The sequence below is a fragment of the Sapajus apella genome, unplaced genomic scaffold, assembly GCF_009761245.1.
Source record: "Sapajus apella isolate SASKATOON/1434 unplaced genomic scaffold, GSC_monkey_1.0 scaffold9, whole genome shotgun sequence".
Lineage (NCBI taxonomy): Eukaryota > Metazoa > Chordata > Mammalia > Primates > Cebidae > Sapajus > Sapajus apella.
In genome coordinates, this window is record NW_022436949.1 from 7,121,503 (window position 1) to 7,143,388 (window position 21,886).

General features: G+C 36.0%; 1 protein-coding gene across 2 annotated transcripts in view; it reads right to left on the reverse strand.

Moving 5' to 3' along the window:
* Nucleotides 1-21,886, reverse strand: part of DIAPH3 (diaphanous related formin 3) — a 493,236-nt gene that overhangs the window by 88,069 nt on the left and 383,281 nt on the right. For both annotated transcript variants that reach the window (XM_032277324.1, XM_032277325.1), the window contains 2 exons: nt 19,442-19,537; nt 18,905-18,964 (listed from right to left, as the gene is read on the reverse strand). In XM_032277324.1, the coding sequence (XP_032133215.1) occupies nt 18,905-18,964; nt 19,442-19,537 (156 nt within the window). The remainder of the gene's footprint in view (nt 1-18,904; nt 18,965-19,441; nt 19,538-21,886) is intronic.

Consider the following 21,886-nt stretch of genomic DNA (forward strand, 5'->3'; position numbering starts at 1 on the left):
ATGTTATATACATATCCTCCTTAGAGTTAAAACTACATGGTGTCAGATTCGGTACTTATTTTCAATTATTTAGAAGTCACATAACTTGTTTCAATACCACACAACTTCTAAGCACTAAATAAATGTTCACTGGTAATGAAGAGAATGTGCACGGCCAGGGCAAGGTCAAGGTAGCATCACCCACATGGTGGAAATAATTTGCAATAAAATTATAAAATATTAAAAATTAATGAGCACAGTCTCAATTAGGAAATTGAAAATCTGCTCATTAAACTTGCAGATGATACTTAGTTGGGCAGGGGTTAAATGCTTTAGAAGAAACAGAATTTAAAATGGCCTTGATAGATTAGATAAATGGTTCATCAAAAACAGGATGAAGTTCAATTAAGAGAAGAACAAAATGGTATGCTCAAGAACCCAAAACATAACACACAGATTATAATAAGAGAATGAGTGGCTAGGCACATTGATAAAAAACAAAAACAAAAACAAAAACCCACAAATGAAACAATCTGTTACTTGTTGGTAACAGGGGCTATTTTTATCTTTACCTATCAGTGGCTTACAATTTTGTCCTGCACACTGAAATCACAAAGGGAGTTTCAAAAAAATACACTGTCCAGACCCCACCTTAGACCAATTAAATCAGAATATGTGGAGATAAGCCTCCATATTGGAGCCATTAGAAAAGCTTTCTAGGTATTTCTAATGTGGCCAAGGTTCAGAATACATATGAATATACAGGATAATATACAGGATATGATATAGAATTAATCATATACTGTATAGCCATAAAAAGAGCCTTATAAAACATAACTATTACTATGTATGATCAGACACTGAAATATACAGCTCACAAAAAGACTAATAAAAAATATAGTGTGAATCAATGATGATTCCAAATACTCAAAACAGATAAAGGTGATCAAGATCCTGTGGTTCTCAAAGTGTGGTTCTTATATGAGCAGCATTTGGGAATTGAGAAATGCAAATTCTCATGACTACCATACACCTACCAAACTAGTAACTCCAGATTGAGCCCAGAAACCTGTATTTTGACAAGACTACAGGTGATTCTGATGCATGATGAAATTTGAGAACCAAGGCTATAAGCTAAGGAGCCAACTTTCTTTTCTTACAGCATCTGTTGTCTCTTATAATTACATAATTATTATGTGCCTCCTTTTGTAAGCCATTTCAAATTCTTCCTAGAAATAAGTACGGGATATAAACATAAAAAATTATCATCTACTAACACCTTCACTATTGAAATACCTTTTCTTAAATAGATTCATGTGGTAAATTTAGAAAAAAGGAAGGAAGGAAGGAAGGGAGGGAGGGAGGGAGGGAAAATCTGCTAAAGTTGCTGTTAAAATAGTCTGGAAGAGAACGTAATCCATTGGTTGGCTCAGCTCGCACCATGTAGACTAAGGTTAGTCACAGTTATTTTTACAGATCAATTAAGCTGCTACCTAATTACCCAAAACCCTTGGGGAGGAGGTGTGAACCCATCTGAGGTTCCAGCTATTTCTTGCCCCTGGGATTTAGGTCTGTCTCTGATTTCCACTCACCTATTTCCAACCCATTACTCTAGTACCTCAGAGTTAATACTATTTATTATGATTAATGATAAAAATGTACAAATAAAACCTACTCAGTGGTATACTGAAAAATTATCACAAACAGTAATGATAATAATTTATCCTAATGGAGAAATAAGACAGAGAAAATAATAATATTAAAGTTTCTGATTTTTCCTTAAGAATGACATAGTTTGCCAAGAAATACAGAGAAGGTTCTCCCTCCTACCCTATTTCTGGTTCCTTTGCTCACTTAATTTTATCAGTTGTAAATAAAGGATGAAAATATATGCAATTTTACAGCTAAAGAAAAATGAAAAACAATAAGACACCATTTTGTCAATAGTAAAAATTCTGAAACACATCTAGTGTTATTGAGGATTTGATGAATGAACATGTGTATAGGCTGCTGGAGTATAATTTAGTATTATCCCTTCACTTCACCCAGTCCAGTGAGGCAATATGTATAAAAAGCTTTAAAATTGTTCATATCTCTTGAATTATCCTGAAGAAACAGTGCTATATATAATGGTAAAAAAAAAATTAAAAACATGTAAAAGTCAAACCGTAGAAAAACTAGTTAATATGGGCCATCTTTACTGCCCAGCTATGCTATGCAGCCATTGAAACACTGTTAAAAGAGTACATGCTACAAGGACAATATTCATAATAAAACTGGCAGTTTGACATGTGTTATGATAAAATTGCATCAAAATCTATTTATTCTCAACATGAAAAATGCTGGTAAGCTAATGGAAAAATGGGCAAATAAAACCTACTCAATGGCAGCATTGAAAAATCATCACAAACAGTAGTGATAATAATTTATCCTAACAGAGAAATAACATAGAGGGAAGACTTGAATAAGCACTTCATATAACAGGATATCCACAAAAGCAAATAAGCCTATGAAAAGGTACTCATATCACTCATAGAAGAAATGCAAATCAAAACCACAATGAGACACCCTACTGGAATTACTGAAACTCTTTTACCTGGCTGATGGAAGTATAAACTAGTACAACTATTTTGGAAAACTGTTGGACAATATTTTCCAAAGCTGAATATATGCATATCCAACAAACACTCCTAAGTGTAAGTCTGATGGAAGCAAAAGACATACACAATAAGAACATTATTAGCCATGTTATTTGTAATAATCAAAATCTAGATACAACAAAAATATCCACTGATAAAAGGAAAAATAAGTTGTGATATGCCCTTGTAGTGGAATACTAAACAATAGTAAGAATAAATGAATTACAGCTTCATATAACAACAAGGATACAAAGTGTACAATTCTATTTTTGGAAAGAACAAGGTAAAGCTAGTTTATGCTTACAGTCAGGACATATGTGGATTGTGAGGTAATGACTGGCCACGAGGCTACTGTGTTTTTAATTAAATTCTGTTTCTTGATCTGGGCTCTGGTTATACAGGCAAGCTTATGTAATCAACATTCATCAAGCAATATACTTAGGATTGTTTACCTTTCCATATGTATGTGATTCTACCATATAAAGTTTACATTTAAAATGAAGGAAGAGGCTAGGGAGTACATGAGAAATTTAAACACAATAAAACAAAACCTCCTAAATCAATGCAATACACAATGTAAAGCAATTTAGTGAAGAGGAGGTTTCACAGAGGCAAGAATTTTGTCCATTTCTCTCTCTCTTTTTTTTTAGGAGACAGGGTCTTGCTCTGTCCCCCAGGCTTGAGTACACTGGTGGGATCACGGCTCACTGCAGCCTCAACCTCTTGAGCTTGAGTGATCCTCCTACCTCAGCCTCCTCAGTAGTTGAGACCATGGGTTTATGCCATGAGACCTGGCTAATTTTGAAAGTTTTTTTTTTTTTTTTGGTAGAAACAGAATCTCACTATGTTGCCCAGTCTGGTCTCGAACCCCTGAGCTTAAGCTATCCTCCTGCCTTGGCCTCCCAAAGTGCTGGGGTGACAGGCATGAGACACCACACCTGGACCAGTTATAGTCTTTTAGTTCTGATTTTGAAGTAGTACTTAGCAGTTTTTGAAAGAAAAATACCTTTTTAACATGGTTAAAGAAGATCTTAGTGCAAAAATACAAAGAGGTTATAGATAGAACTGGAGATCTGTTTAGAAGAGCATGTGATGAACCATATGGGCCTACAGTACAAAAAAGCAAACTTTGAAAAACACATAAGGGTGGGCCCAGGGGCACAGAAACTACCACAAGGAGAGTGTTCACAGCAGGATATGAAAACTAATCACAACGTAATTTTAAAAATTTTTCTCAAAACCCCTTTTCTGGTTATTAAAACAATATGTAGAAGACACAGAGTTAATTTCTGGAAATATCACATTTCTACAACAAGAGTTACTGACTTTTATTATTTCATCTCATCACTATATTTCTTTCTCACCCTGAGCAGATCAAGACTTCTTATATTTAAGCCAGGGAAGGGAACAGGCATCAGTAAATAAAGAGAAAGTTGGTTAACAGAATGAAGAGTAATAGGTGGTATTCAGCTTCCAGTAAGTGAGTAGCAGAGAGAGACCAGTGTTTAAAAAATGATGATGCCAGTGCAGTGGCTCACGCCTATAATCCCAGCACTTTGGGAGGCCGAGGCGGGTGGATCACCTGAGGTTGGGAGTTAGAGACCAGCCTGATCAACATGGAGAAACCCCATCTCTACTAAAAATACAAAATTAGGCGGCTGTGGTGGTGCATGCCTCTAATCCCAACTACTCTGGAGGCTGAGACAGGAGAATCATTTGAACTCAAGAGGCAGAGGTTGCAGTGAGCTGAGATAGTGCCATTGCACTCTAGCTTGGGCAATAAGAGCAAAACTCTGTCTCAAATAAATAAAATATAAATAAAAAGTGATGAAAGTGGCCTGGCATGGTGGCTCACACCTGTAATCGCAGCACTTCGGGAGGCTGAGGCTGGAGGATCACAAGGTCAGGAGTTCAAGACCAGCTTGGCCAACACAGTATTAGCTGGTTGTGGTGGTGCATACCTGTAATCTCAGCTACTTGGGAGGCTGAAGCAAGGAGAATTTGCTTGAACCTGGGAGACAGAGGTTGCAGTGAGCTGAGATCGCGCCACTGCATTCCAGCCCAGGCAACAGTGCGAGTCTCCATCTCAAAAAACAAAAAAACAAAAAGTGATAAAAGTCTTGAGATTTATTAGAGAGGATGCTACTGTTAAAGGCTGCAAGTGTAGAAACAGGTCCTGGGAGCTATCTTAGGCAGGACTCTTCTCTGCCTTATAAGAGTATGAGAGATTTGCCTTAATGCACTATGCCTTTCACTTATTTCTTCTGGCATATTAAAAAATGGAGTATATCATCATCACTCTCATTTGAGAAGCTGCCTAATAACAGATCACAAAGAATTTTAAAGGATCTTTTTCTTTATATTTTCCCTCCTTTAGTACATGGGAAAGACTAAGAAAAAGTTATGAAATACACTTTCCATCGAGTGATAAAATAGCACTTTGGATTTAATAAAACTCTGTTCATGGTTTATCAAATATCAACTTAAAAACTCCTCAGAGTAACTGTATTAACAAAGATATGAGTAATAAAAGAACTGATAACAAACGTTTCTTAGTTGTCTCATATTTGTAGCCTTGAAGTTATATATACAGATTCTGAGTGACTGGCTTGTCACAGCTAAAATACAACAAGATGTTTTAACATTTTTAAACGCTAAATCCAACAGCATTTACTGGTTCATCTTTCAGCGTAAATATGTTGGTAAATGTGGACTTTGTTGTTATTTGCTTATCATATTGGCATTGTTCTGCTGCATACATTTTTTAATGGAAAAATATGGAAATATAATTTTATAGGCCTAATTATATCTCAAAATAAAAAATGTTGTCAGATTTTTTTTTTAACCTTAAGGTTGGTTGCAATACGAACTAGGTGAGGGTAAATAAAGTCAAAATATGAGGTAAATGAGTGATGCTTTCTTGTTTTCTTTGTTATATTTCCATGTTCCTTTGTTTCATTATTCTTCTAGAAATTGGAATAAGACAGCTCCTCTAATTAACCCAAAGAGGTTTGACTAATAGTAGGAGATTGCAAGCATGATTACTTAAATGATCATGTACATAGCACTTAATGATCATTATCATTTATTCTAATATTAGTGCTAATAAATGGTAAAACTGTTTAAGCCAAATGCTGTCACATCACAATAATGTACATCATGGCTAACACTAATAATTTCTAATTTTCTTGGGAATAAATGAGACATTACAGCATTCTTAATGCATGTCAATGCTTGCTTCAAAAAATTTATAGACCTTTTTAAAGCAGGAAATATTTAGTATTTATCTCTTTACCTAGGCTAAATAACAAGTCATCATACCACTATTCCTCCCCCAAACCACAAACAGTTCCAGCTACACCACCTACATTCCTGGCTTTCATGAGATCAGTGCAATATATGAAAAACCACTTCTTTACAAAAAAGCCAATGATTATAACTAACATCAGTGTTTCAAAATGCTAATTTCATCTCACCCTCTTGCTTACAAAGGAGTCAGTGGATACAGATTATCTACCAAGTTTTTATACACTACCACAAGGGTACCTTTGCTCTAAAAAGCAAAAAAAAAAGTAGAATGGTACTTGATTTTTCTCTATTGTTCATTTTTATCATTTTTTTTTTTTACACATTAAGAATGATGAGGGAAGAAAATAATCCATAAATGTGCTGTAAAATCACTGGCTAATGTTATCTATAGAACACAAAAGAAAAGGTTGGAAGGGTGTTCATTTTATATGCAAAAGCACATTTATTATCCTGAGCTAGCAGCACTACCATTATTGACTCCTATCATCCTTATCACTCCTTAGGAATGCACATGGAAGAGCACTTTAGTTTCAGGATCACATAAAGAATGATAAGCTGAGAGTCAGAACAGAGAAAATTCCCCTTTAGGTTCATATACAATATTGGAAGAGAGAAAGAGAAGAGGAATAATGCAAAATTAAAGTACAACCAGTAAATTTTAGGAGAAAAGTAGATAGATAACTAAATGAAAAAAGAGATTTCAGCTCTGGTTATATCTTAATAGCGATAAACTTAGAAGCTCATACAGCTGCTAGATGGAAGCTCCAGTTCCTCACAACTTGAGTCTCTCCAAAGGGCTGCTCACAACATGGCATCCCCCATAGCCAAAGGAGAGGGGGAGAGAACAGAACACCCAAGATGAAAGCTTTGGCATATTTTATAATCTAAGCTTGTTAGTGGGATAATAGCATTTCTGCCATGCTTAATTGGAACAATGTTTGGGGAGGAGTGGATTATATAAAGGTGTGAAAACAAGGAGGCAGAGATCATTGGGCACTATTTTGAAGGCTGGTTACAGTGTTTCTGTTGTTATGGCTAAGTAAAATAGTATCTAGGACTATGTCAAGTAGTGTACCATAATCATATGTCACTTTTCTTTTTTTCCAAAATTAATAATTGCCTTTTTTTTTAAAGTGTCTATCATTAAAGCTTTCCAAAATTGTCCACAAAGCCTTTTAATATGATTGCACACATAGTCATTCAGATTATCTGTAAGTTTTACATTTTCCCCTGATCTTCCCTGCTATGGTTTGAATGGCTGTCCCCTCCCAAGCTCATGTTGAAATTTAATTGCCATTGCAATAGTAATATGATGTGAGAACTTTAAAAGAGAATTAGGCCAAGAGAGGTCTGCCTTAATTATGGATTGATGACACTATTGCGGGAATAGGTTCCTTACAAAGGATGATGAGTCCAGCCCTGTTCTGTCTCCCTTAGCCCATCCACCATGGGAAGATGCAGTAAGAAGGCCCTCGCCAGATGCCAGACCCTCAATCTTGAACTTCTCAGCAGCCAATAAATTCTGTTCATAAGTTACCCAGTCTGTATAATCTGTTAAAACAGCACAAAATAGACAACAAAATTCTCCTAGAACCCTCTATCTTTATGCTTTTTCAATATTGTACTAATTTTTTTCTGCTACCTTATTTTTCATATCCAAGAGATCCTTGTTTCCTAATTCTTCTTCATACATAATCTTTATATATGTGTATAAATATACATATAAGTGTATATACATATGCATAGGTACACATATACGTATATATATGTGTGTACATATGTATATACATATATGTGCGCACACACACATATGTGTACCTATGCATCCTATTCTTTTCATCATTGAAATAGTCTTTTAGGCTGGGCATGGTGGCTCATACCCAAATCACAGCACTTTGGGAGGCTGAGGCAGGAGAATTGCTTGAATTCAGAAGTCCGAGGCCATCCTGGGCAACACAGTGAGACTCTATCTTCACACACACACTAAGAAAAAAAATAAAATTAGCTGGGCATGGTGGTATATGCCTGTAGTCCCAGCTACTTGGGAGGCTGTCATGGAAGGATGGCTTGAGTCTGGGAGATCAAGGCTGCAGTGAGTTATGATCATGCCTCTGCACTTCAGCGTAGGCAACAGAGAGAAACCCTATCTCTCTCTCTCCCCCCCCCCCCCACACACACACATATACACACACAAATTGTATTTCATATCTCTGAAATTATAATTATGGTGTTTTGCTTTAAATTTTTCTTTTGTTCTTCATATTTTCTCTTTTTATTAAGAGCTCCTTTGCTTTTCCTTTTTTCTCCATGTTAAATGTTTTCCTCAAATGTTAGCTAATGAATCCCTGGCCCAAATTAATATTTAAGAGTAAACATTTTTGTGTGAATAAGTAGGTTGGTCAACTAATGGGTTTCTCTGTGTAATTTTCTTGCTCTGAGCTAGTACTATGGGGAGAAGCAGACCAGAATCAGAAAGCCTATTCTCTAGACTGTTCATCATCTCCAGATATATATTCTGTCATCTGCTTGGAGCATAAGCTTGGCTTCTGTATGCAAAGAACTAAGTGGCAGAAGGGAGTCAGAAGAGGCTTTTTCCATTCATTTCCACTTTTTTCTCCTGTGTTTACATAATCCCTGACTGCAGTGGAACACCTCGCTCCTGCTTCATATTCCCATTCTAGATTCTTGAGCTCAATTTTTCCAAACGATAAATCTCTGATCTCCTGGAAGGATGGGAGAAAGGGAAGTGAGTTGAGGCAGTACAGCATAATTGTCAAAATTCTGGACTTCGGAGTCAGACTGTCTAGATGGTGCTAAACTGCCCCCTTTACAGTCCTATTTTCAGCTCTATGGCTCACTTGTTCTGTCAGTGGTTCCCGGCACCAGAATTCCTGAGCCCTCCTCAGATGCTTGGGAGGGATGGATCAGTCCATTTCTCACCGGGGACCCGTGGTGTCATGGGTTGAACTGTGTCTCCTCAAAAAGATATGCTGAAGTCCGAATCCCTAGTACCTGTGAATATCAACTGTATTTGGAAATAGGACCTTTGCAGATGTTATCAAGTAAACTCAGGGTCATATTAGATTAGGTTGAGTCCTAATCCAATGACAGGTGTCCCTGTAAGGCGGCCATGTGACAAGTTAAAGGACACATGGAGAGAACACCATGTGATGATGGAGACACACACTGGGGTGATGCAGCTATAAACCAGGGAACACCAAGGACCCCTGGCAGCCCCAGAGGCTAGGAAAGAAGCATGAGGCAGATTCTCCCCCAGAACCACCAGAAGGAACCAGTCTTGCCAACATCTTATTTCAGACTTCTAGCCTCCAGACCTGTGAGAGAAATAAATTTGTTGTTTTCAGCCTTCCAATTTGTGATAATTTGCTATGGTAGCCCTAGGAAAATAACACATCTGGGTTCCGGCTTTCTCCTTGCATCATCATCCTCTCCATCCTTCCTGTCTCTATATATTGTTGTTTCAGATTAAAGGCACCTTGATGTCACAAGAGCTGGAAACTGTTTTTGTGACTCTTTCTCTTGGTGGCTTTGTGGTGATTCCCAAGGAGAAAAGGAGGTAAAAATATCTTTATTATTCTATTTTAAAAACAAAATTCTCTATAGTCTTAATTTTCAACATTTTTTCTGCTAAAATAGTTGATATTACTTCATGTATTTTAAGTACAGTCCAAGAAATATTCATGGTAAGAAAATAAATTTCCATGTCTCTAATTACTAAAACCATTCTATGTACCATTCTCCTTGAAGGATTTGCAATAACTTTCTATTGGCAAATGTATCATAGAGGGAAAGTGAAGAGGCGAAGGAACGAGAAGGTGCCCGCAGATTTTAAGTTTACTGAGAAGCTACTCAATTCTAGACTCTACATCACAAATCTAGGAACTTCCACACATTTTCATTTAGTCTTCCTAACAGCCTATGAAACATAGTGTAATTTCTCTGCTTATAGCTGAGGAAAAGAAAATTTAAAGACAAATAACCCACCACGATCACCCTGATAGTAAGTCAAGAATTTAAACCGAGACTTGTTTGACTCCAAACCCAAAACCTGACTCCGAACTGTTTTTCAAGGACAAACTGCTCTGCCAGACCATTCACTTGTAGAAACAGTATTTGAAAATCTGGTTAGTTTTATGCTTTCACAAATAGTCACTGAATAAGAACAACTTCTGCTGTTTTTTTTTTTTTTAAAGTACCTACTATGTGTCAGGCATTTTGCAAATTATTTATTTGTAATACTGACAGCAATTTCAAAAGGTGGTTTCCATATATGTGGCTACTTTGAACTGACCTTTAAGGAGGGAAAATAAAACATAAATCCAATGGTATCTTATAAATAAATATCAAGTGTTGTTTTCTTAGAAAAGATTTCAGACACATAATACAGTTGGCACATGCCTGGAAGATACTCAGCTGCAGTAGGGTCCCCCATCCCTGCCATAATGTCTTCTACAGATGGAATACAACAGCAAAAACAAACCACACATTGTTATGTTCCAAAAGAGTTTTCATTATTTTCCTGTAACTGCTACACTTTTTAAAACACAAAGTATCTTATCCTTTCAGAAAATCTGATGACTCAATGTGCCTGATCTCGTCAGATATCAGAAGCAAAGCAGGGTTGGCTTAAAAAAAAAAAAAAGAAAATCTGATGACTCTGCTTGGCTGGTGCTGTACAGCATACTCAGTCTGCCTACTGCCTAACTGAGCACTGTGGTCACACTTGGAGATTACTTTTTAGAAGCTTGAGGCTACTGGGGACCATCTGCCCTTTTTCACAGGACCTGCGAGGCACTTCGGCCACTTTTCTTCCCAGGGACTTCACACACTATACTATCACTACACAAGTAATCATCTCCCTCTGCAACTAGGCCATTAATGTAAAAATCACTTTGTGCTTTTTCTAATCACTTTCCTCTGACATTCCCTAGAGGAGATGTGTTATCACCCACTGACCTTGCCTCCTTCCCCTAGCCAGAGACTATGACTTTCAGGAAGAGACCTGATCTCCTAATTATCAGAGAAAACAGGTGTTATCAGGTGGGAGTTCCGAATTCTCCCTTACTTACTGTCTGCATCCACTTCTATTCAAACATCCACTTCTATTCAAACATCCTTCCTTTGTAACTGTCCAGGTGCTCTGCACCTATGCTCTCACATCCCATTCCCTGGGAACCTAAGTTACTGTTCCCCTAAGTCTTAGCCCCACACCTCCAGAGCTATTAATCCTTCCTTTCAGAATACAAAGACAGTAAAGCCTTTGTGATATGAATGGCAAAGAAACATAATATGCTCATTAAATCACAAGCCATTTGGTGCAGCTATTTCCCTACTTTTTCTTTTTTTTAATATCTGGGCTTTCAAAAAAAAAGTTCCACTCCTCCTCCAAACAAGGCTACCTGGCTTCTGTTTCTACCAAAACTGTATTTCCCAAGATAAGCAGTGATACCTGAGCTCTTCAATCCCATCTGTGCTTGGGTGCTCATCCATCCTTTTTGTACGTGGTCTTTCTAAACATGTGGCTTTGGTGACTTTTCTTTCCCATCTCTGTGTCACTGGTGGCTCCGAGGGGAGAATGCTCCTCCTCTGGCTCCTCTTTCTCTTCCTTGCTCCCCTTCCAAGTTTTACGACCCAGATGAGCCCTGCATGCCTTCTAGCCTGGGAGATCCAGTAAGACCAAGACTATCCCAGGTACAGATGATGTCATTTCCTCTGTATGCTCAGTGAACCTCCACAGTAGCACCACCACTTCATTGGATTGTAACTGTTTAGGCTACACAATTTATTTGTCTCTATAACTGTAGATCTGCCAACCATTTCACATGTCCATGAAAGTTTAGTTCTCAAATGGCAAACAATTATTAATATACTAGAAATGGCTTGCCTTTTGAGTAATGCAAAATTACATAACACATAGAAACAGACAATGTGTAACGAATCAAACAACAAAATCAGTAATTCTCTAATCCTCTTTTAAAAGGGATTTCTATTTTAGGAAAAATTTGATGAAATCAACTGATCCTTTCACCAGTTTTTGTTTGCTTTTTTTAAGTCCAAACACAAAATTGAAAACAAAAGTACAGAGTTCAAGAAGCGTCTAAAGTCTGTCCATTGATTCCTTATAAACTTAGACTCTGAACTTCTGCTACAAGAAAAGGGAGAGATTCAGAATGGGCAAACAATTTTAAAAGATCATAATAATTACAGTCCACTATGGAACACAAGCAGAACAAGAGACATATTAATCATAACAACCATTTCAGGGAAGTCAAGGACATTACTTTCCTTATACAATACAGTTCTTTATCTCCTTTCCACTAAATTTATTCCAGCCTTCAGCATACATTTGTGAATGCTCATTAAATGAAAGACATTTGCTATTTCTTGCATAAATGTCCTTTTAAAACAACTTGAAGTCTTCACTTCTTGAGACTTTTCTAGCCTGTTCATGCTTAAGAGTCTGTTTGATAATGACTATGCCAAAAGGTTGTCCTGCCCTGACTATAAATTAGATAAGAAAAGCCTTTCCTGTCTACCCACAGGGCATCCTTACCTAGGCAGGAGCCCTGCTGAGTCCGTCCTGCCTTTTGCTTGACTACATAGTAAATATAAGAGACTGATGTTTGAATAAATTGTGAAATCATCCAAATTATTTTACATTCCTGGCCTAGAAAAATCTCCTTAAAAAATATTTAAGTCTTTTGACAGCTACAGGTAGCATTTGATTCTGCTTGAAAGCCCAAGTGTAAGGGTGTCAGAAACAATTAGTATTTTAATAGCTCCCTTTCTTAGGTTATTTGGCGGCACAAGTTCATCAGAAAAAGAACAAAAAATACTCTCAAGAAAATAGGCCAATGATATTTAGAAAATCACATAATTTTACTATATTGTTCCTTATCCTCCTTCTACTTTAAAATAAATGAAAATGGGAGTTGTCAATATTTCCTACTTGGATAGATAACGTTCTCTAGAGGAGGACTGCATTAGTGTTGTCCTCATTGTTTCTAAAGAAGACTTAAGGCAGTTAGTGCTCAGTAGACACCAATGGAAACCTCAGAAATCTCCTAATTCTCCCTCAAGACAAACTCTTGCTGTTTTTTCTTTTTAATTATAAGTTCTGGGGTACATGTGCAGATCTTGCAGGATTGTTACATAGGTAAACACATGCCATGGTGGTTTGCTGCCTCCATCCCCCTGTCACCTACATTAGGTATTTCTCCTAATGTTATCCCTCCCCAACCTCCTCACCCCCTGCTATCCCTTCCCTAGCCCCCACCCCTCAACAGACCCCAGTGTGTGATGTCCCCCTCCCTGTGTCCATGTGTTCTCATTGTTCAACACCCATTTATGAGTGTGAACATGCGGTGTTTGGCTTTCTGTTCTTGTGTCCATTTGCTGTTTGAGAAACGGCAGATCAAGAAACAAGGTGACCCAAGACTGAGTGGATTGGGGATGGCGGAGGAGTGGCTATATATGAAGTTTTGATATATCAACAACAAAGCCTGTCTGTGTGCCTCCCTTAGAAAAATATGCTAATTCAAAGATATCTAACCAGCTTCACATTTAACTCTGACTTCAAATCTTGGAGTGGCAGAGCAGCTGTGCCTGGAGGCAATACAATCTTATTTCTATAAAAATCTCTCAAAGTGCCATATATAAGTGGATGAGTAAAAATAGATAATCAAATCCAAATTAAGGCTATTAAGAATTGATTTAGTGTAAAGATAATATAGCAAGATTTTGTTTAGGTTATGGATGCTCTCTAAAAATGCATAATACTTGTTTGCCTAAAATTTTGATTATGTTTTATCTTATTTTGTCACAGTTAAATAGTTTTATCATTAGGGGTTTTAATTGCGTATAGTTTATAGAATTCTTTCTGATTACTCTCTATCCATTTAACTGGAAAAAAATCCCACTGTACTACTTATGAAAAGAGAACCACCTAATGAGGATATAAACAAACTGCAGGCAGATGCAGTGTAAGGTGTGGCTCAACATTCATATACGTGGAACCTTTGTCACAAAAGTTTTACAGAGAGTTTACAGGGGAAGAGAAGAAAAACACTAGTCACTCAGTGGTATACCAGAGATTATAAAGAAAACAATCAAGAAAAAAAAAAGAAATGAGAAAATCAAAGTCTTCTTTCAACCTTCACTTTATAGGCTCCACTGCCGTGTGTCATTCCTCCCAACTTCTTGATTTCTTTTCTGCTTCTCCTTCACTTCATTACTCACCTGAGTCCATTCCTAAAGTCCAGTCCTTACCTTGCTATTCTCTTGTTTTAAAGACTGTCCTTTAGATAATTAACTTGCTTATGAAGTATTAGCAATTCTCTGTGAGGGTGTCTTAACCTACAGCTCTAGGCTGGGCTTTTTTCCTTTCTGATTTTTTTTCTTCCCCTCTTTGACTTTTTCCCCCAGCCCTAGCAGCTGATTGATGCTGGCATAGAGGCTGCCATGAAGTCCTTTCAATTCCTCCCTCCCACTTACACTTTAGTTCCATATAAACTATGGGGACCTGCCATTTTCATGCTCAAAAACCTCAACAGTCCAAATTTCTTGACCTGTGTCAGACTCGCAATATGCTTCTTCCCCATCTGGTACTTTATTTTCAACTAGGCCAGCTGATTTATTAATACTTAAACACCACAGTATCATCTTAATTAAAATATATTAATAAACATTTTAATTATGTTGACTTAAAAGAGGAGACTTCACTATTTTCTGGAGACTACAGAAAGTCTTTAGGTTTGGACTGTGTTGAATAAAGAAAACAGATAATGCCCTGTATTCAACAAATACGTTCTTTTGTTTTAATGTTGCCACACTTTCCTTGACTAAGGGAAAGATATTTAATAAGTGGCCCTCCACTTCTAAGAAGCGAGTAACCCAATCAAGACTGAATCTCCCCTCCCTCACATCTGATCCAACAATTCTTTGAAGCTATGCATAGACCAAACAAGCAAATATCTCCTTTTGATGATAGATAACTTTAAGGGAGGAGATGGGAAGTGGTTAACTGTGTTCACAGCTGGAATTTTAGCAACTGACATATCAAATTCCACTTATTTGGGTAACATTAAGAGATTTGACTTTTCTCCTTAACATATACTAATAGTTTCATTCAAGTATAAACATAAACATGTCTGTTCATTCAACACATTCTTATAAACACTTATGTGCCGGATACGAATCCAGGTAAGCATTGGGGTTACAGCAGTCAACAAGACAGATATGCTCCTTTATGCCTTGTTTCCGCCATAATGAAACTCATGAGTAGTGTGACAGAGATCAAATAAAAACATCTTCAGGACAATGTGCATTACAAAATGGGAAGACTAGGGTGTTACTACAGTGTACAATTCTATAAGGTTCAGACTGTGGTTCAAAAGACTTCCTGAAAAACTGCATACATGCTATTCCTGCTGCTGCTAGGTCACTCTGCCCTTGGGTTTTGGCCTCATTTCTACTCATCCTTCAAGTCTCAGCTTGGATTTCAGGTCCTTCTAGAAGCCAGCTCTAAACTGTCCTCAAAATGCCTGGATCAGTCTTTCTGACTTCCTGGTCTTACCAAAACTTTTTGTGTTACTTCTAACCTGTCATTTACCAAAAGTAGGGCAATTATTACTAGTCTGTCTTTCAACTAGATAGCACATTCCTGGAGAGTATCTATAAATCTTAAGTGCCTAGCAACAGCTTACTACATTTTGCTGAATAAATAAAAATATAGAACATACTTAATTTCTGCCTGTGCCTTTATAGCCAAAGCAAAAGATAATAGGTAAAACTTGTAACAAGAGTGTTTTTAGTAGAGGTTTGGAGCACAGCACAGGGCTGGATAATTCAGTGCATGAGATGTCTATGCTTCTAAAGCCCATTGGAGTTAGAATGCTTGAGGTCAGTTTGCTAAAATACATACAGGGACATTTTAGCCCCAACATTCAGGGGGATACTTTAGCAGAATTATTTTTATTCTGAAAGAAAAGATACTTTCTCTGTTATAAAAAGAAACCTAAGAAGTCTGAGACTATAGTTATGATTTAAGAAGGCACAGACAGCAAAAGATAAACAGACAATAAAAAATTAAAATTGTAGCTAATAAACTTAAATTTGGGCTGTGGATATATATTTTTTACCCAAGTCTTCTATAATATTTCTAACAGAGCATAGGTTTATTAAAATTAATATAAATATTTTAATACTGAGTTTATTAAAAGAAATAAAAAGTGGTCATAATTAATTCTAGATTATTCTCATAATCCAAACCTCAGACTAGGAAAACAGTGCTATCTAGTGGTTAAATTTGGGAACAAAAGGTGAGGCACACCAGAGGCTGAAGAACCTCTGAGAGGTTTTGTCTCAATAGTTCAACTATATGTTACAAGCAAAAAAAATGTATGCACACGAGTCATCAACTCATGGATGGGAAGGGGATAAGATACTGATTCAAGCAGCTTTGTTAAAAGTATGGCATGGCAAAGAAATTAAGAACTTGGACTCTGAAGTCAGATAGGCATGCATTCAAAATTTGACTACATGCCCTTAAACAAGTTATCAGACCTGCTTAATACTTGACTAATTTCAACTATGAAAGGGGACAAAAATATTGACTCTCTGATAGAATTATTTGAGGTTAAATGGGTAATATGCATAAAACATTAATCATAGTGCTTAGCATTCAGTAAGCCAAATATCCCAGTAAACATTAGCTTATTATTACTATTATTGTTTTACATAGGCTATAAATGAATTTCAAATAGCTGTAGAAAACCTTTTGAATCTTCTAGTTACGAGATCAATATCAACAATATATACTTGTAGAAAATATAAATATTAGACATCAATTTTAAGTATATAAAAGCAAATTAAAAATAAGTTCAATTTTACATTTCAATTATATAGTTCAGTCGCAGGGTTAGTATTTTCAACGAAAACAAAGAATTTTTTAGAAACAGAAAGTTTACACAATAAACTCCAAAATGTTATACTAAAATAATCAGCACCCTTTTTGCAATAAAGACATTTTCCTTAACCAAATCCTGCATTTTCAATATCTAGTCTAATAAATCTATAGACACATAATTCTTAAGATAGATTAGGTCATTTGGATTTCTTTCTACTTGGTTAGAAATATGAAGGGAAAACAACAGAAAAATGTAGGAATTCATCACATTTATATTAGAACAGAGAATTTGATCTTTGTGATATATCTCGTGTGGCTTACTATATGATCTACTAGCTTAATTATCATTAACAGCCTTAGAACTTAAGCAAGTACACACGTTAACTTTATAGAAGTGCAATGCTCATCTGCTTTACATATAATAAACAGAAACATCACAATTTATAAGTAATTGTATCTGAGCCATTATATCCCAGACACTTTACTAATATTACAGTCACAAGGCTGAGTTCTCCAAGCCCAGTGTACAAAGTTGCCTGAACCAATTTTCCCCCACATATTATCTAAAAAATATATTTTAAATTAACCGTAGGATGGTATATGCACATCATTAATCATATCACAATCATTGTGTTTGGCTGTAGTTCTTTTTTAATGATTTAAAATGGGGGCTGAATTATTTACCTTGTTAATAATAAAAATAACTGAAGTACATATACAAAAACAAAAAAGAATTAAAATAGAAATTAGAACCGTATTCTGGTCACAGTTGTGTCATTAACCAGCTCTGTACTCTTGGGAAGCTTTCAGCCACTCTGGGTTTCCATTTATTCGTTGATAATACAAAACAATCTGTAAGATCAGGATAGACCTACCTTCTACAGGTTTTGGCATTGTGAAATACATCACAATGGCTCTAAACATAACCCTACAATTAGGAATTACTTAATTAGTCACAATGAACTTCTCTGACTTATCCCAACTCTTTTTTTGTATTGTTATAAAAGGGAAAGGCAAGACAAAACAACAAAAAAGACCTACTTAAGAGACTGCAGCATCTTTTTACTTTTACAGTCATTTGTTAAGCACCTACTATATGTACCTTACCTTGGGCAGTAAGGATCCACACACCTGTTAAAAGATAATTACATCCATGTCTTTTTCTTATTTACCTCATAATTATTTTAGGCTTCCCTAAAAATTGGCACAGGTTTCTCTCTCAGTCACATGTTAATAATTCTAGAACTTAATTAATCTGCACCCAAAAAGCTCTGGAATAAAATCTGTCAAGTTTTTTTACATTTATAAATCTGGCAAACATTAGTGACAATCTCACTCAGAAAATCAGCACCCACAATCAATGAATGTGTTTTGACTATGGAAGGTAGGCAGAACCCAAGTACATAACACAGAGGGAAAAGAACCAATGCAAATAAAAGCCAATCAGCATGAAATGGTACCGTGAACAGAGCAAAGAGTTACATACGGTTGGGCATGGAGGAATGCTTAGAGATTTTTGAGAGGATTCCATCTTAGATAAATATCAGAGGCTACAGTTAGTTCACCTTTTTAGTGATTTTAGCACATCCTTCCATAATAATACCACATGAAGCTCATCTACGTGTATTATTTTCCCAAAATGCCAGTCGAGGTATTTCTAGCTGCACTGGCAAATGTGGGAGAGTAAAAAAGGTGACAGATTTAATACTTCAAATTGTATCTTCACATATAGAAAGTCCAACACTTAAAAAAGTGTTATGAGAGAGTGCCTTGGATACCACTAATCAGCAATGATTGAACGTTAATTTCAGATAATTATAATAATAAAAAATTCACTAGAGACCCGATAGAAGAACCTAAAACACAACCTCAAAGTAATAGGGATGAAAAATACAAATACACAATCCCAAGGCAAATATGTACATGCACACATTTTTACTACTTTAGTTATATTGAAACTTGAAAATTTCACAGCAGCCTACTAAAATCACAGATCAATAAGATAAAAGTAGATAAGAAAAATGTGCAATTTATGAATACGGTTTATTACCATGGTTACAAACTTTCAGAACAGGCCTCTGAGACATTGGGCTGAGACTCTGCCGAACATCTGTTAAAAAATACAAAAAAGAAACTTAATATAGAGGTCTGTGCATCTCAAGAAGGAAAACAGTAGTAGACATACTTTTTTCCAAGGTTAAGTATTTCTGGCAGCAAAGTAATGCTTCAATACCCTGAAATACTTGAAGCAGTAATGTTATGACTTTTACTTCCCATTTAATTATGCTACTGTAAACTCCACTGGGATAAGGTACATATGGTTCTTTAGATGAGACTTGTCACACTAATCAGCATTTTCTAGGTTCAGTGCATTGATTTGTTAATGTGCTACTGACATCAGCCAACTGGAATGCATATCTCCCTGACATTTGTCTGTACAAGGGATTAAGCAAACTTATGAAACTTCCGAACAGTTGTTGCCCACGGCACTGCATTCTCGACACATGACTTTAAAAGAATGAGAAAAAAAGGGTTCTTCTTTGTGATAGCTCCCTAGAAAGTAACATGAAACAAGAATAGGGTTCACCTTTCGGCTTCAGTGTCCTTTTTCTTCTGTCGCGGAAGGCAGCCCCGGACTGCAAGGCCTCCAGCAGATTATCCATCACTCCTGTCTCATCACCCTCTGTGAAAAGAGATGCAGGGAATTCCATCAGCCCTTAGGGTTACCATAGCAATGTCAAAGCATACACAGAAACTGGTGATGGTGATGGTAGGGGAAAAATAAGATCAGATGCCGGGACGAAACCAGCAATTTCAAAATAAGACAGGACTTTAACTCTCTCATAAATCAAATATCTTTTAATGAATCTGTCTCATTAGTGCCTATGTTACTGACCACTAAAGAGGACTGAGTTCCAGTGATTCACTTCAGAGCACTGCTTTTATAGTCCAATGGCATAATTACTTTAAATGGAATGTGGTTCTAGTCATGTCTAAGTCTTGGGTTATCATAAATCACAATTCTTTTGTAGAAATGAGCTATTTTCCAGACATCAGCCTCTATTCTAAAATCAACCAGGTATGGGAGAGTGTTTTTGTTCCAACTGAGATTCTGCTGTCTAAACTTATCAGACAAAATTATATTTCCATGCTAACTTTTGTGAACATGCTTCCAACAACTGATTTTTCACATCAGAAGATAATAATCCCCTGACTTAAGGTGACACAGATGACTATAAAATTTTACAGAATGTGTAAGTTTATCTTCTATAATAAAAAATAAAGCAAAAGAGGTTCTCTAAAATCAAAAGGACTCCATTCCATTAAGATTATTTTAAGTTGATATCCTGCATATAATTAACGAAAGATGTGGCTACAGAGCCAATTCTCTCTACAAAGAACAGATTATGACTAATATTTGTAAGTATTTATAGTTATCAATGTTAAATATTATTCAAAGAAAGCAGGAGAAAAAGCTTCAAAGGAACTATTGGCCCAAACCAAATTCAAGGAAACCCTGAGGACTTTTTAACTGTCCAGAAAAGGTAACTTGCAGGCATTCTTTATGAAACTGTATGGCTGGTGTACTGCTACATTTAAAATAATGGGAAGCTATTTTCCTTGGAAATTTTTATTTTTTTTTCCTTTTGATACACAATCCCTTTATAGAGAAAAGGTGAAAAGAAAATGCAGTAGGATACAAATAACATACTCATTTACAGTTTATAAACAGATACACAAATATAAATATGCATCAGCCCTTTTTCCATCTGCTTCTATTTTACATTTTTAGAAGGTACTAAACCTTGTAGGTGTTATCAAAAAAGGTGGGTGACAAATAGAATATTTGGAAGTTGTTAATTTACTGTAAACTTAATTCTGATATGATGGCTATTTTAATTAAAATACATGAAATATTTCAGACAGCTAAATAAGTAGCTATTTGAAAATTTACATTCAAATTCAAATATATTTTTCCTTCAAAAACTTCAGGCAATTTCAAATATTTAAGGTAGTAAAAGAAAAAGAAAACATTTCAAAATCTAAAATTAAAATTTTAAATCTTTTTCAAGCAATCATGAGATTGAAAGAAAAAAATCCTAGTACTGAAATCAAATAGAAACAAATGAACATGTTTTCATATTGATAGCATTAATTATAAAGGAGGGGAAAAAAGAATAAATCCAAGTAACTTTTGAGTACTTTAATGGCATAAAGTTTAAGGGAAAAAAACATAAATAAAATGTCAACTTTCTTCTCAGTAAATTTGTTGTTGGTAGTGGTATGATGTAGTGATTCCGAGACTACTGTGTGTGTATAAAAGACAGGGCAGATGTGTAAATGTGCTGTTGTTGTGGTCACTATGGGAAGGAAATGGAAATACGGAATTGGAGAAAAAGAAAAAGAACCATGAAGGGTTGGATTGGATTTACAGGTATTAATGTAAGCTCAAAGCTTAAAAAATAAAACAAAACTAAAAAACAATAAAAAAACCCTTTACCTTTAACACTAAGATGATAGCAATGAGCCTTTGGATCTTGGTTTCTAGATACCATTACTAGCCCTCAAATCTTGGTTGCTAATTACCTCTCTCGCCCTCTGATCTTGGTTTCTACATACCATTACACCCTAAAAGGAATGAGAATGCTTACAGAAATGGCTGATTCTAGAACTGAGGCCAAGAAAGTGTGAAATGAGTCAGAAACATATTGTTGTGCCAGAAAATCAGAAAGTGCTCAAAAATAGATAGTGATATGCTGAAAAGACAGAAGAGCCAGACTGAAATGTTGCCTTGGCCAAATTTAGGACAACTGAGTATCAAATAAATAATGATGGGAATGGGATTATTCCACACTGGGGGGAAAAAAGATTCATGCATCCATACTGATACTAAAAAATACATAGTAATCAAAATGCAGGAAAGAGAGTTCCTTTCTACAGAAGAATGTCAAATAATAAATGTCAAAGATAAGAGGAAAATAGAAAATTCACCACATTACAGTTCACATAGTAAGAAATGATTCAGGCAGGA